Consider the following 14,947-nt stretch of genomic DNA (forward strand, 5'->3'; position numbering starts at 1 on the left):
AGCTCAAAGGAATAATTTCAAATATTCTGATCTTCTGAGATGCTACTAATGACACCTTGAAGGTCTCAGTGTTTTGCAGTGCCCCTTAGAGGCTTAAAGTCAGTCTGTACCAGCTGTGAGTTTTATGTGGATACCCAGTTACCAGATCATCTAATTGTCCTCAGCTGAAGAACCTTGTGTAATAAATCAACATCAAAAAGAGCAATTTAGTGTCTTTATTGCTCAAGGGCTGCAAACTACTTCTACTTGTTGAAATAAACAGTGCTCACAGCAGTTTAGTCTATCTTTAGGACTGTATATTCAGTTGTTTTCGCAATGAGATTTTATGACTTTAAAAAACTAACTGCACGTTCAGCTTTGGCACAATTCTGGCCCTTGATGACTTCAATAGTTTACATATCACCTGGTCTGGTGAGTGTGCATGTTTCATGAAAGCTATTGTTGTGATATTGGTCCTAAACAATAAAACCCTGGATTTGACACAGTTACCCTGAGTTAGAGCCAGATTTTCAGACTAGATTTTCTAGAACTGCTTACAGAATTACCAAAGTGGACTAGCAGATTTTCCTTTGTGCACCCACTTCCCAGGAAAACACAATTTTTTGGTCCTTTTCCTTTTTTCAGGTAAAGATAAGGAGTATGTGTTGCTTGGTGACGGAAAAAAAAAATCAATTTGAGAAAAGGATGAAGAAAATAAGGGAAAAAGAATACTTCAAAAGCCAGTAAGGTGCAAAACAATGATGGACATTGTGTCAGGTTAATAAGTATACTTCTAATAAGGGGCATGGCAACATCACTAGAATATCCACTTTAAAAATCATAGCAACCTAACAGCAAAAAAGAGGAGAACAAGCTGAGAAATAGAACACTCCTTAAGATTAATCAGTCAGAACTTTGGAGGCAACTGACACAATCTGTCTCCTTCCACTTTCCATTTAGCTTTGAACAGACTGAAGTCTAAAACTGTAGATCTACTTATATAGTTATGTATTTAGATAAATACATATCTAAATTATGAAACACGCGGTCTCCACTTTTACAATTTTACACACACAGTATGGAAAAGGAAAAATTATTTTCCCACAGAAAAGCGAAAAAATGAAAGATGTTCAAATTGTTTGAAAATCAAAGAAATCACTCTAAACACAGTTTACAAAGAGATATAAATCTTCTACATTAAAAGAAAAATTACATGCACCCACTTTAAGAATTTGAATCTGCCCCAAACACCTGCTGTGTGCCTGCCTAGACAGACCTGTGCCACAAAACCCACTTCCAAAAAATTTAAAGTTTCTCAAAGATTTGGGTTTTCTCTTTGAATAGGAAATATATCAAAAGAAAAGAAATACAAAACTAATCTTCTAGACAAAAAACAGGAAGAAAACTGTCACGTTCTGTGGTTTACATTTATAACAGGACCCTATCTAGAGATTAGAATAGTTTCAAATCTATTGTAGTTGAGGATATGATGTCATCATTTAAAGGACGCAGATAATTTAGTCCACAATATCTATTCATACCAACAAAAGAAAGCAAAACGAGTATGCAGAACTCTTGCATACCCCACTCTCCTGGACACTTCTCTTTTGCAAGGATTCTTACTCATCCATGTAAAAGTATGTGGTTTTTTTTCCCCAAAGCCATCTGCTAGTTTAACTTTTGTGAAAGCACAAGTGATTTCAATTCCATTAGACACACACATCAGACTGATCGACTTAGTCTCTCTCTAAACAATTTTCAGTGAAGCTTATTTTAAAAATACTGAATATGATACTTAACACACTCTATTCACATGACTTTACAGCATTATTCATTACTGATTAATGAAAAACATGGGAATTTGCTAAAAAAAAGCTGAAGAGACTATCAGGTTAGCCAAAAATAAAATAACAATCAAGACAAAATATTCCAAGTCAATTAATTAGTCTTCTTACCTTGTTCTTTTATCTGACGAATTTGCTTCACAGTTTCTTTCAAGATTGCACATTTGTCAGGTTTAAAGTTAAAGTTGTCAATATCATTAAAATTTGCAAAAATCAGCTCTGCAAGTTCTTCAATGTATTTATTCTCTTGCTCACGATTGCGTTTCTCAGTGCTTCTTTTAGGGCTGAAAGAGGAGTTTATAAAAATTCTGTCTTTAATGTCAGTTTACTTGTCTTCTGGTCAGCTCAGAGGTGATTTTAGAAGGTTTGACAGTAGTTTAACAAAAACACCTCTCTCACTACCAATACATAACTTAGGAGTTTCTCACACAGAAAGGTTTCCTCTGGAACAAGGAAAGGAGCATTAGAAAAGATGTTACTTATTTTTTTTCAGCAGTCATGTTTTTGTTTCAAAAGAGGATTGGGATTAGAAATTGAAAACACAAGATTATTTGGGGGGGAGAAGGGGGGGGGCGTCAGGATTTGAATATTTACAAGTATCCCTCCCACACGGCATTGAGAATCCAAAGAGTATTATACAGTGATTGTGCATGAGAAAATAAAACAGCTTAAATAGTTACACTGAGCAATCCATACTCCCTGCCTCCTTGTGAATTTATGGCAGTCTTAAGAAAAGATGAATGAGTAGTTATGCTTTAAAATGCATTTGTGTTGGTAGCTGTAAAGCTGGAAAATATTTTTCAAGACCTACATTATAATGTACAACAGAGGTGGTAAAAAATATCTCAGATTGATAAAATGAGTGACTGAAGAGTTCTTGCAGTAAATGCCAAAAACCATTTTTACATCTCTCCTAAATTGTCAGCAAAATTCTGCATTTTGGCACAAAGTTGGACTCAAAAATAAACAAACAAACATCAATAACAGAGAATAGTTCTCATCCCCACCCCAAACCCTCAACAACACAGAATTACTGCAATAAAGTAGTTTGGCACTGACTTCTCTTTGCAAGAATGTTGTTTGTCATCTTTTAACTGAAAAACAGAAGCACATGTAACATTTTTTAACTCATTCTCTCAATATTTCCAGAAATAAATGGTCTTACCTGGGTCCAACTTGATCGGGATCCTTGCGCTTTCTCGACTCTGCTCTGGATGGGTCAGAGGTATTTTCTCCCATCCCACTCATCTTGAACACATATCAGCAACTAAAAGGAAGAAAGTGCAAGAAAGGGTTATGGTGGAAATGTATTGAGTTCTCAGTTGGTATTTACAAGTTTCTCATTCCATGCTCAACTAAGATTTTACTTGGCCAATCCATCATTCAAAATAGAGCTTGTTTGAAAGGCACCAATAAAAATACTGTGTTTATGACCCAACAAAATGCTACACAGAACTCCTTGAGAAGAAAATTTGTGGTGAGCAAGTAAAGCATTATAATCTGATTGTTACCAGTTACATAAGAACTGATAAGTATATTTTGTGCCTGAGTTGCTGAATTTTCGTGGCAAATTTGCAAGGTTGAATGCTGAAAGACAAAAGAAAAGCCATAGTGCCATACAACAAGAAAAACACAACAGAACTGAAATACATGAAATAAAACGTGTCCCAGCTACATGAAAAGGTAGCACATGCAGCTTTAGTTAAAAATCAGAAGATAATGGCTGCAAAAGTAGAAAGCTGTAGAAACAGAACATCTGCCAGCACTAGAAATTGCTGAGGAACTGATAAATATTTTGTACATATAATCTACCTCACAAGGAGAATAACTTGTCAAGCTAATGTAGTAAAATAACAAAAGCTTATAATCTGTGCAATAAACAGCCTGTGGAAATCCTGCCCTGCTCCCAACTGCTGGTTTCCGTATGCTGTGTAGAAGCACATGAAACTCAGATTACACATTTCTCAACAAGAACCAATATTCTGGAGGCAGAAATCACCAAAGGACATAGGGAGACGATGTAAATGATCAAAAATTCATAGAAGATGGAGCAGCCCCAGCTCAGCCTCTGCCTAGCTGCTGCCAGTTTTGTGAGGATGATGGGAGAGAGGTGTTGCTAGACATTTCAGAGAGCTCCTGTAGTGTTTGGGATTAGCAGAAAAATAAGCATGAGGAGCCTAAAGAAGGTGAGTGTGTCCAAAAGGTGATTCATACCATACTAAAATAAGAGCTGGAGCCTGTAATTGTATGACCACTTCATTTTGGCATAAAGTGGAAATCAGGTATCAAAACAAGGGAGTTCACCACCTCCTTCAAGCCCTTCATTTCTGTCCCACCAGCTCCTTTCCCTCTGCTGACCTGGTCAGCCATGCACTGAACCTAGTAAGGGAATTGCTAGGGGTTAAAGACACAGTCCTCTTCCCTTTTTCTTTTTGACATTTTTAAAAATCTAGCTGCCAGCCTGTGTGGGGGTAATCAGATGTTCACATTGGAAATCTTGGTTTTCTCAATGAGCCAACTGAGTGAAGATATTTCATATATCGGCAGAAACAGCCCAAAGACTAAGGTGTGAGCAGCTGATGCTGAGAAAGGCTACTCACTGAAACCTGAGCAAGCAAACAATGAGATGGAGCCATCCTAGATTCAGAACTGACCACCACCTAACATTTCCCTAAGTTAAAAGTAAAAGAAAATAAAAATTCCTTTTTACTGAAAGCAATTTTTCACAGAATATTCTGAGTTGGAAGGGACCCACACAGATCACTGAGTCCATGGGCCAGTGAATGGCCCATACTGGGACCAAACCCACATCCTTGGTGTTACTAACCCCACGCTCTCACCAACTGAGCTGATCTCAGTATTTTTTTAACCAGTTTGAGCAGAGAGTGGAGTAATTTCCTTTCTTCTAGATACTGTTCAAGTTTCATTAGAAAGACTGTATCATGCCTGTAACATACAGCTTCCGTCTGGTCTTTGACATGAACGGTACCAGACTGTATTTGAAAGACACCTGGATTATCTTTTTCTCTACTGAGTCTATACATGTGTATGCATATCTACATACACACTGCTATTATTTTGAGAAGATCCCACTGTAAGCTGAGCCAGAAGGTTCTGTGGCAGAGCAGATACAACTCTCCAAGGGAAGATGCACCACCACAAGCTCCACCATTCTGTCCTGGCTGCAGAACCCCCAGTGGCCGCACCAGGGCCCTGGCAGAGCCATGCCAGCGCCAGCTGCCCTGCAGAGCACGAGACATCGACTGCAGTGTCCAGCATGGTCGGACACCCTGACCCTGATCCCAGCAGACACACATCTGAATTTATCCAAGCACAGGAGTAGCAATATACATTCACAGATTTTTCCTTGAAACTATGCAATTTCAGAAGTGTCACAAATAAGAGCTCCAAGGAAGGTGCAAGATACTATTAAGGAACCTGACAATATTTAAACAGAAGCTTTGTCAGTGGAGAGTTGGAACTGTCCTTGCAGCTCTCTTTCTATGACTAAATTTTTCACTGACCAAGGTGAGAAAAAATCATCAGCATGATGAAAGCTGTACATTCCCAAGATCTGATCTCTGATCCAGACTCAGATGGTGAGTTGATCTTCTAAAGTTCAGAAAAACAATTAGGCTGGGGAATCCCATCATTTCTTATGCTTCCCAAGTAATACCTGAGAAATGTAAATCAGCCATTTTTCTTGAGAAAAGCAAGAATAACAATTCACAAATACTGTCAAACCCTCAACTGTCATCTTCTCACTCCCCTTCCCTGCCAAGCAGTACGGAGGTAAGCATTTATGGTGGACACCATCCTCCAAAACCCACTCCTCCTCAAGAAAGCATACAGAAACTGTTACTGACAGCTCTCCTACCTACTCTGCCAGACTTCAGATAAGGAAGTTTTATTTTTGTGGGAACCAAAGTTTCACCAGTAGCTCTACCAATGTATAAATCAATTCTTCCTGCATTCACACTAATGCTGTTCTGTAGGAATCCCACTAGGTCCACTATCAGCCTTTGGAGGACATATTAAAACTCATCTCCCACTCCAAACTTTAAACTTTATTCTTCTGTATTAAGGGGAACAAAAGCAGTATCATAATGACAAAACTAGCACCTTCTTCTCTCCTTTTTAAACAAAACAAATAGTACTAAACAAACAATATATGTATTTATTTTGTTTGCACTTACAGGCTATTACATCTTTTTTCTCAGCAGCATTATCAGTTTATTCTTAGAATGAGTTACCCATGTCTTTCTCACTCATCATAATTTATTTCTGGAAATCTACCACCTACTACCATGTTTGCTTTCTGTTCTCCTTTATGTCTTAATTAAAAATCCCGTTCAATACCTCAAAGATTTTTATAGGCCATTTTCTTGTCTTGTAGGTAACTGTGCTCCAGAGCAGAATTTAAAATCCAGGGATGGGTGTTCTGAAAAGTGGAGAGCTAGACAGATGATATTGAAGCAGAATTTAAAATCCAGGGATGGGTGTTCTGAAAAGTGGAGAGCTAGACAGATTATACTGAAGCAATCTAAAGAATCTCGCAGGCTAAAATGAAAGTCACTCATTTGTACCTAGCACACAGTACTGAAAACAAAAGGATGTGCCCCCAAACCCTTGTCTCCCTAGGTGTTTAGGGTCTGACTGGGATAGCTAAGAGATCAGGGATTCTTCTGGAATTCAGAAACTAAAATCTATTCCCTAGTTTGCAGAAACGAGGAAGAATCAACTTTTAGAAGGTGTGGATAGACTCTTCTGTAGCACCATCTTACCAACTAAAACAGCCAGAACCTGGGCAATGGAGATGGAGTGTCCTCTTCAGAGAGAGCTGCCATGCCTGTATTTCCAGCATGCAGGACAGCCTCCTGGGTGCTAGGCCGCCTGCCTGCCATAGCTGGATGTTCATGAAGCAAAGAGGGAAGGCTGATTGACCCTTGCAGTGCAGAGTCTTTAGGGGTGTGGTCCATACCACTAAACTTAGGAGTAAGCAGTTCAAGCACTGTCTGGAGAAACAGGGATTGAGGTTTATTTAACTCCCTTAGGCTGAGGAGGGTAGCAAAGCTCCATCTCCCTCTTCTCAGCAATGATTCTTAATGAGTCAAAGAGGCAAGCACTCATCCAGTTTCCTCATGTCTTTTGAAAAGAAAGCAGCTGTTTCACATATTTTTCCATGAGCTAATTCGCAATCAAGAGCAATGCATACCACTAGATGAAGAACTTCAGAAGTTTTGGGTACTTCTACAAATTGAATGTGGCACAACCAAGAAGTTAGAAACACATTTTTCTTAAGAAAGTCCTTCTGGGCACATATAGTACCAAGGGGCAGGGTCCTGGGAAACTTGAAACTTCCAAGCAAGAAACAGAAAATGTCATAAATTTTTATTGAGTTGATAGAGGAATTTTAGACAGAGAAATAAACATCTATGAGTTGAAGCAGCTAAATTGCATATGATACTTTTTGGTTTCTGCCTTAATTTCCTCAATAAATATTAGTTTATCTGTATCAAAATGTCTTGGTTATTAACTATTACCAACAGTTTTATACTACACAAACATTCATAACATGGTATCATTCAATATTTTAACAGGAGAACTTCAGAGTTTTTAATGAACTTTTAGATATTCCTAGGTTCCTCAGCTACTCATAGAACTTCTCAGCTCAAAAAACAGAAGTCCCACATTTGAAGTCTAAATTTTTCCAGGAAACATGACAATTCAAAACTAAAGACACTATGAGTAGAATGACAAGTCAGAGACTCAAAGTTTTACTCCAGTAAACTTCCCCTTAAGGGAACTACCTTAGATTAAAAAGCAGCATTTATCCTGCTCCACTGATCTTTTTATATATCTCTACAGGAATTTTCAGAAAGAAGAAAGATAAAGAAATTAAACCATTCGATCCATCCAATGCTTTAGATGTAGTGGCAATATAATATCAGCTCTATGATATAAAAATACAAAAATCAAGAAAATGTTGGTAAGGGTTATTTAGCAAGGTATAGAAAAATGATTAAGCAAATTGGGAACTAGTTAAAACAAAATCAGCAGTAATCACTACTTTGAGGAGACAGAGATAAAGAAATGCTTGATAATGAAAAAAAATTCATCATGATATGTCAGATTCTGAACTAAATAAGTTTTATTTTAAAAGCAATTGTCTTACAAAGTTAAATTTGAATGCATGTCTCGCAGGATGAATTGTCATGCAAGACCAGGCACTCCCTTTTTTATTGTGTAAGTTGTTTGAGAGCTGTATTGCATTCCAAAATACAAACATAATATCCCACTGTGGAATTGGTATTTTGCCTTCAGTGGTGGTACCAGATTTTTCTACTCTACATTATGTTTTTTTCCATGTGTCCTATCCCAATAAAACACCAAAACTACAACAATAAGTAAGAACTGAACTTCTAATGCTGACTAAGATGCTACTCAAGCTTTAATTCCACTGGGCATAAATGAGCAACAGAGCCATGGAAATATAAATACACTCACTGTAGCATTTTCCTACAAGGAAAGAGATAATTAGACAATCACATATATTATTACTAAAAATATCCAAAGAACTAATTTTACTCTCCCACTGATGACCCATATAAACAGGACATATCAGGTAACTTAATACTTTTTTCCTATTTATATTTAAGACCAGAAGTGCATTTTCCCTCTTTCCATTTCATTACCAGAGGTCAAAGCATGCAAAATACTTGCCAAAAAAAACCCCCACTGGCTAATCGTTCCAATTGTTAAATTTAAATCACAAATACTGAAAAATTTAATTAAAAAAATTTAGGATAGTACATGTTAGTAACCACATTGATTGACACCTAACCAGTTTCTACCAGATGCAGGAGACTGAAACAACAGAGCCTGAAATTTGCTTAAATTCTTTTTTCTTTTGTTTTTTCTTTTTTGTTTGTTTCTTTTGTTTTGTTTTTGTTGTTATCAGTAATAAAACAATAGTCTCTGCTCTCGTCATGACGGCACATCCTCCTTTACATCCTCCACCAGCAACTGCTAAAGTTGGAGTATGCAGAGAGGCTTAACCTAATTATAAAGCAATAGTAAACATCCACCTTTCAAATGGGAAAGAAAAGCAGAGGCACCGTGAAGTGGGAGACAGGAAAATATCTAGCACAAATCACTTGTGTGAATTTTTACATCTCCTCAACTCCTCAAATGTCACGAAGGAAGATGGCAGGCAGAGCAAGCCTTCCAACACTGATCCTCAGCACCAGTGAATTCAGTTAATCATCCAGAGTCAATGCAGAAGAAGATAATGTGCATTTTATCTCTTATCAGAGCAGGCCATCTTCCAAACAAGGCCTGTTAAACTGTCAGATTTATTATAAGCCTAACAAATGCAGTTAAAGAATAAGTGAGGATTACACCTTCAAAGCTGCTATTTCAACCTGAAAAGTAGCAAACAAAAGGTAAAGCACCATATAGTGGACAATCAGGTAGCAGTACTGTACTACCACCCCTCCAGCTCACCAACAGATGAAACTAGTGAACCTACAACTGATACATATCAAAGAGATTTACTGCAGTCAGTGCTTTACTGAGTAACAAACAGAAAAATACTGTTTAGTGACCAAAACTGTACTGCAAGTCAGTGAGAAGCTTGGCAAAAAATTTTCTCTAACAGCTAATTTGAAAAAAAACGGCTTACAGTTCTGTGGTTGTTTACTCAAACATACAGCCATTAAAGTTCATCCTTTTTTCCTGCAAAGTTGCCATGACTAGAAAGCCTTCTATCTCAGTTTCAAAATTAGAAAAGTACTCTGTGTAACATTAATTCTGGTAGAAGCCAGAGGAAAGTTGGAAGTCACATGCAAATTCTGATTCTTTGCATTTTTTCCTGCTTATGAACTCTTTTTTCACTGGCTTCATTTCAGAACTTGAAAACACTGAATATTGATACATACTGCAATCTGCAACCTTTTCAGCAACGGCAATGCTTGCTAGCCACTTTCCCAGGCCTCCAAAGGAAATCGCTGTCAGAGGCAGGATAAGATACTAGATCAGAGCGGGGGGGGCACTGGAGCCTGAAGCCAACCTCTCCTTGGTCAGGCACAGCAGCTCAGGAGGAACTTTTACCTCCCAGCCCATGGCACCTGTCAGAGTCCCAGGCAGGGAATGCAGCCTGCCCATCCCACGTGCGCTGGGAGAGCTCGGCCTTTTCGCACACAACCTCGCCCGGCACAGCAGCTCCCACAAACCCACACAGATGTGAATAAAGGTTTGAAAGTGAATTAAAAAAACAAGAGGTGAAAATCCAGGGAAATACAAGGAAAAAAGACTGCATTGTCTGGTAAAATAAGATTTAAGCAAGAGATCCACTAATAAGAAGTGTGACAGAAAAGGAAGTTAAGAGATATATTAAACCATCCTCCTGAATCCCTGGTACAAGTAAGCCACATTCTCTACAACCAACTTAGGTATTCCTGTCCTTCATCACTGGGGTGGTGTTTGGGGTTCACACCTGGAACCCCAAACAAAACAATGCCAATCTGCCAAAATAAACAAGATGTGCAATACCGTGGGTTGGTGATGGTAACTTTAGATTAAAAACATAAACTAATTTATTTAAAGGTATGCTTCTTTCCTCAAAATAGCACCACCACCTTTACTACATACACACCTGTCTAAAACCCCACAACAGTCACACAGGACAAAGCTAAAGGGAAAGCAGAGTTTCTACAAGGAAGGTGACAGCAGCCAGATGAAAGACTCTAGTCACCTTTAAAGGATTTGTACTAAAATCTGACATGCATCTGTAGTCTCTTCTATATTTTCTATTCTTTCTATTTTAAAGACAGTCTATTACAGGTAACATTAAAACAAGATTTATGGCAGTATTTAGCAAACTCTATTCTTCAACTCCGCAAACTAGAACTAAGAAAAGAAACATAATTTACTTGGAAATGCCATTGAGTCCATGTATATAAAAACTGAAAACTGGCTCTAACACCTACTACTCACATTTTTAAGCTGAAGGCTCCTTCCTCAATCTTTTCCCTCACTCCTGTGTAATGGCTTTAGAGTGGTGTATTAGACAGCAAGAAGACGACATATTCCATTTGCAGCCTGAAAGCCAATAACGCTCATGAATTTTTTACCTGACAGACACTTCAAGATGCCACTGGGAAGATCGCCTAATAAACACATTAGGCTGCAAATGGGCGGCAGCAGCTCTTTAACACATGCTGTAACAATCAAATAAATGGCTAACATTAATGTTCAGTGTTACAGACTGGGATTTAATACCACTTTTCTGTAAAATCCACCTACATCTTGATGGAGAAAGAGGTTTTTCTCAGTTACTCAAACCCACAGGTTTAAGAAACTCCCAGTTCTGCTTGAGACTTTGCCAAAACCCCTCCAGACTGACCCCAGCTCTGTAGGCTGGCTCCTACCTTCTGTATTCCCATAGGCTAAGGCTCTTAACAGAGCCACTCACTCAGCTGCTTATGGATTAGGCTACGTCAGCACCTCTAATATGCCCAGGAATAGCAAAACCAGGCTCTAATAAAACAACAGGGAAAAAATATTAGAAGGAAGTACCTTTTTCTTTTTTTTCCTTAATATACAACAGGTTTGCTTGATTTCTACTTTTAAAGAGGAAAAGATCTGTTTGCATCAAAACATCATCAAAGAGGAGACAGGTGTTACTACTGAAAAAACCTTCAAGACTTTGTATTGTAATTTCAGATCTGGGATTCTATTTCGCTAGTTATCAAGAATTGTTTGTGATTCTTAATACTCAAGGACAAAAAGAAATGCAGATTAATATCACTAAAAGTTCCTTTTAAACACCAAATTAAATAACTACAAGGTCAGAATATATTCATACATATATCAGTCACTCTTACATCCTTTTGTTTGTATTAGGTAGGAAGCTAAGTTAAAAAACCAAACCAAAACAAAAGTTATTCTAAATCAATTTAGCCTTGTACGATGCATTTAATAAGTATTAAACTTTGGCTACAAAAAATTCTAAGCCTGCAAGCATTTTCCCTGAAAAAGGAGTCCAAATTTCCGCATAAGTTGTTTATTTAAGTTTTTCTCTTGTAGTTCACAATTATTAAGAATTTATGAGACTGATTTTAAAGCCTATTATTCGCATCTACTGTGATTTAAAATAAAACTTTCTGAATAGCATAGCTGATAAATGAAGCAAATCTAACAACACAGAAAAGGATAATATTATGGGAACCTTTGTATTTAAACAGCTTTCATTTCCAGTTGATGATACTTCTGGAACAGTGAGTTAAGCATATTTTGACTCCTACTGAATCTTCTCTGCCAATCTCAGTTTCCAAACTGTTATTTGTCCACTTAAATTCTCACACCAACTTCCTCTCCAGAAACCACCAAAGAGCAAGGAGAAAATCAAACTCAAGGGAGAGGAAAAATGGAGCAACTCTCACAAGCGTAAGACACCGTGGAAAAACTCAAATCCATGAACATTTTCTAATCTCATAACTGACACAAATGTACACATTACTTACAACACCAGAAAGCTTATACAGTTTGGTGAGATTTTCAAGATGTCTGTCTTAGCAATGAGAAAAATATGAATATGACCAATCACATAAACAAAGGCATTTACACATCTCTGTAATGTGGACTTGCCTACATTAGGATTTCACTCCAGTTAACTGCCTGTCAAACACCAGTCTGTTTACATCAGATAAAATACATTCCATTGATAAAAAGCTCAGGAAACATGGTTCTGTACAGGTAAAAAGCAAAAAGTAGAGGGCAAGCCAGATAGAAACACCATGTTTCCACACAAGGTGCATACAGTAACACGTAGAGTTACAGGACCTACACACATAGATATAAAACCTATCATATTTGAATTTAAGTTCCTTCATTTATCAATCTGAATTTCAATTACTTCACACAGCTAGAGAGGTGTTGGTCCTCCTGGTCACTCAGACCAGCTTAGCATGTCTGCACATTCAGGTGCAATGTGATGTGCAACCCAGGCTTCAGCAGAAGATGCTTATGTTGCATGCCACCTTTCATATCTCCAACCTGGGCATTAAAACAATGTTCCTTCAGCCCCAGAGTAGATAGATACTGAAATCACATCATCTTACTGAAACTTTTGTTGCACTTCAATAACTCCACCTCTATGTGTCTTCTCTGGTGCCTTATCAAAAATTGAACTCATGTTTTTAATTTTCACATACCTACAGCACCTAGAGGGTTTATCTTTCTTTTCTACTTAACCACCCATTACTAGAAAGCATGTTGAAATTTCAGGCCATTATTTAGAATGCCAAGTTTTGGATTAAAACTTTGACCTGCAGAAAGCATACCTAAACATTATCTATAATATTTCGATACATTTTAATATTGTTATCATGGTGAAAGAATAAACCACTGCACGCATATGTACAAGATACATACTCCACACACTTCCTTCTATAATACTGAGATGCTTTCATAAGCATACATTTCATTTAACAGTGTATAATAATAAATTTTCAAATTAAGAATTCAAGCTGCTTTGTTCCTGAAGGTTGCAAGTTAACAACAGTCTGAAGACAAACATACTTATATTCAAGTTAAACAAATGGTAGCACCCAGCTCCACAAATGGCCACAGTCATGGTAACTTTAACAGCTGTCTGTGAGGTGAATTGGACTCCACTTTGATGTCCTTTGTGCTCCTAAAAGTTCAGAATGCTGCACCACTTCTTTAAATTGTATACCAAATTATCCTGTTCAGTACAATGCCCACTACAGTTTACTCATCCTCTCTGCCTCTGAAATGCATTTAGAGTGGCTGTCCTGGAAAACTCAGTGTTCTCCTCAGCCTATGATGGCCTGCTGGCCCCTGGTGCCAGAGGGTGCCTGCCTAGAGGCAAGGATGTGGTTCCGGATGTTATGGGAGAGAGCAGACGGAGAGCTTGGCCTCTGCTCCCGTTCCCTGTTTGTATGAACAGGTAGATTCCCCCAGCAGGTGCTTCCTGCTGATACTGCTACACATGCCAGTGTCATCCATTTACACTGGAGCAGCAGTGGAAGAGCTGGGAAGTAGAAAAAGCTTTTTTCTTAACAAAGTTTGAGGAGCAACCAATTTAATACATGCTTTTTGAGAGGATACAGCTATATGCATGAATGATTATATTTGTATCACCTCCCAGCATGCAGAATGTTGGGAGGTAGTAGTAGTTTTGTACTTAAAATAAATATATACTAGATGGACATTAGACTTTTGGCAAAGCTAACATGAGTGCTAATTACACACATTGTTACTAAGAACAAAAATTAAAGCCACCAAATTCTGTCAGAGCCACACATGAACGTCTTGCCAACACTTACAAAGTATGATTAACTTGATGTTTTTAATACATCCATTAGCTCAAAAACTGGTCTGTGAACACGAATAACAGTTACTAACAACTTCAAATTTCATGTCTGTCTTAATTTCATTTGCTTTAGTAAAAAATGCAACCAGCAATAACAGAAGAAGATGAAAAGTATAATTGTCATTTTAAAGCACTTAAAAGCATTAAACTCATAAAAAAGTTGTTGCTTTACTTAGTCAAGTGCCAAGAAATAAAATCTGGTGAACACCAGCTTTGTAGTAATGTGTGTCTATATGTATACACACACATATATATGAATCCAGGCTGTGACCAGATAAAATATTCATAGAAATGGCTGTATGAGTCCACCAAAAGAAACACTGAGTTTGTGACTAGTCTATCATGGAAGCTAACAGCAGGTATCTTGGAAGAAGGTACAAGGCAGCTGTAGATGATCCTTCCCCCATACCTGCTCTCTGTCTCTGACAATCAGTGGTACAAGCTTAGCTGCAGCATAGCTGTGCCTCCTCCTTCCTCTGAACCTATCTTCAGTGATGCCTAATTCCATCTTAAATCCATATATACCTTTGGCCTCCACAATGCTTACAGGCAACGCCCTACAAGCTTTACAACAGCTCTCTATAAGCTCCCCAAAGCAGAAATGGCACTGTAAAAAAACAGAACAGTTCTATAGGGACGCTATGACTCAACAGAAATAAATCAGAATTTTATCACTGACTTCACTGAAGCTTTGATTCTCCTCCTAGTCTACTATAAGAAGATA

At 37.9% G+C, this 14,947-nt stretch overlaps 1 protein-coding gene across 1 annotated transcript in view; it reads right to left on the reverse strand.

Moving 5' to 3' along the window:
• NCOA2 (nuclear receptor coactivator 2) overlaps positions 1-14,947 on the reverse strand; it is a 188,564-nt gene that overhangs the window by 71,856 nt on the left and 101,761 nt on the right. Inside the window, exons 4-5 of the mRNA XM_058822034.1 lie at positions 2,989-3,090; positions 1,935-2,107 (exon numbers count right to left, since the gene is read on the reverse strand). Of these exons, the coding sequence (XP_058678017.1) occupies positions 1,935-2,107; positions 2,989-3,071 (256 nt within the window). The 5' untranslated portion in view covers positions 3,072-3,090. The remainder of the gene's footprint in view (positions 1-1,934; positions 2,108-2,988; positions 3,091-14,947) is intronic.

Source organism: Ammospiza caudacuta, chromosome 1 (assembly GCF_027887145.1).
Source record: "Ammospiza caudacuta isolate bAmmCau1 chromosome 1, bAmmCau1.pri, whole genome shotgun sequence".
NCBI lineage: Eukaryota > Metazoa > Chordata > Aves > Passeriformes > Passerellidae > Ammospiza > Ammospiza caudacuta.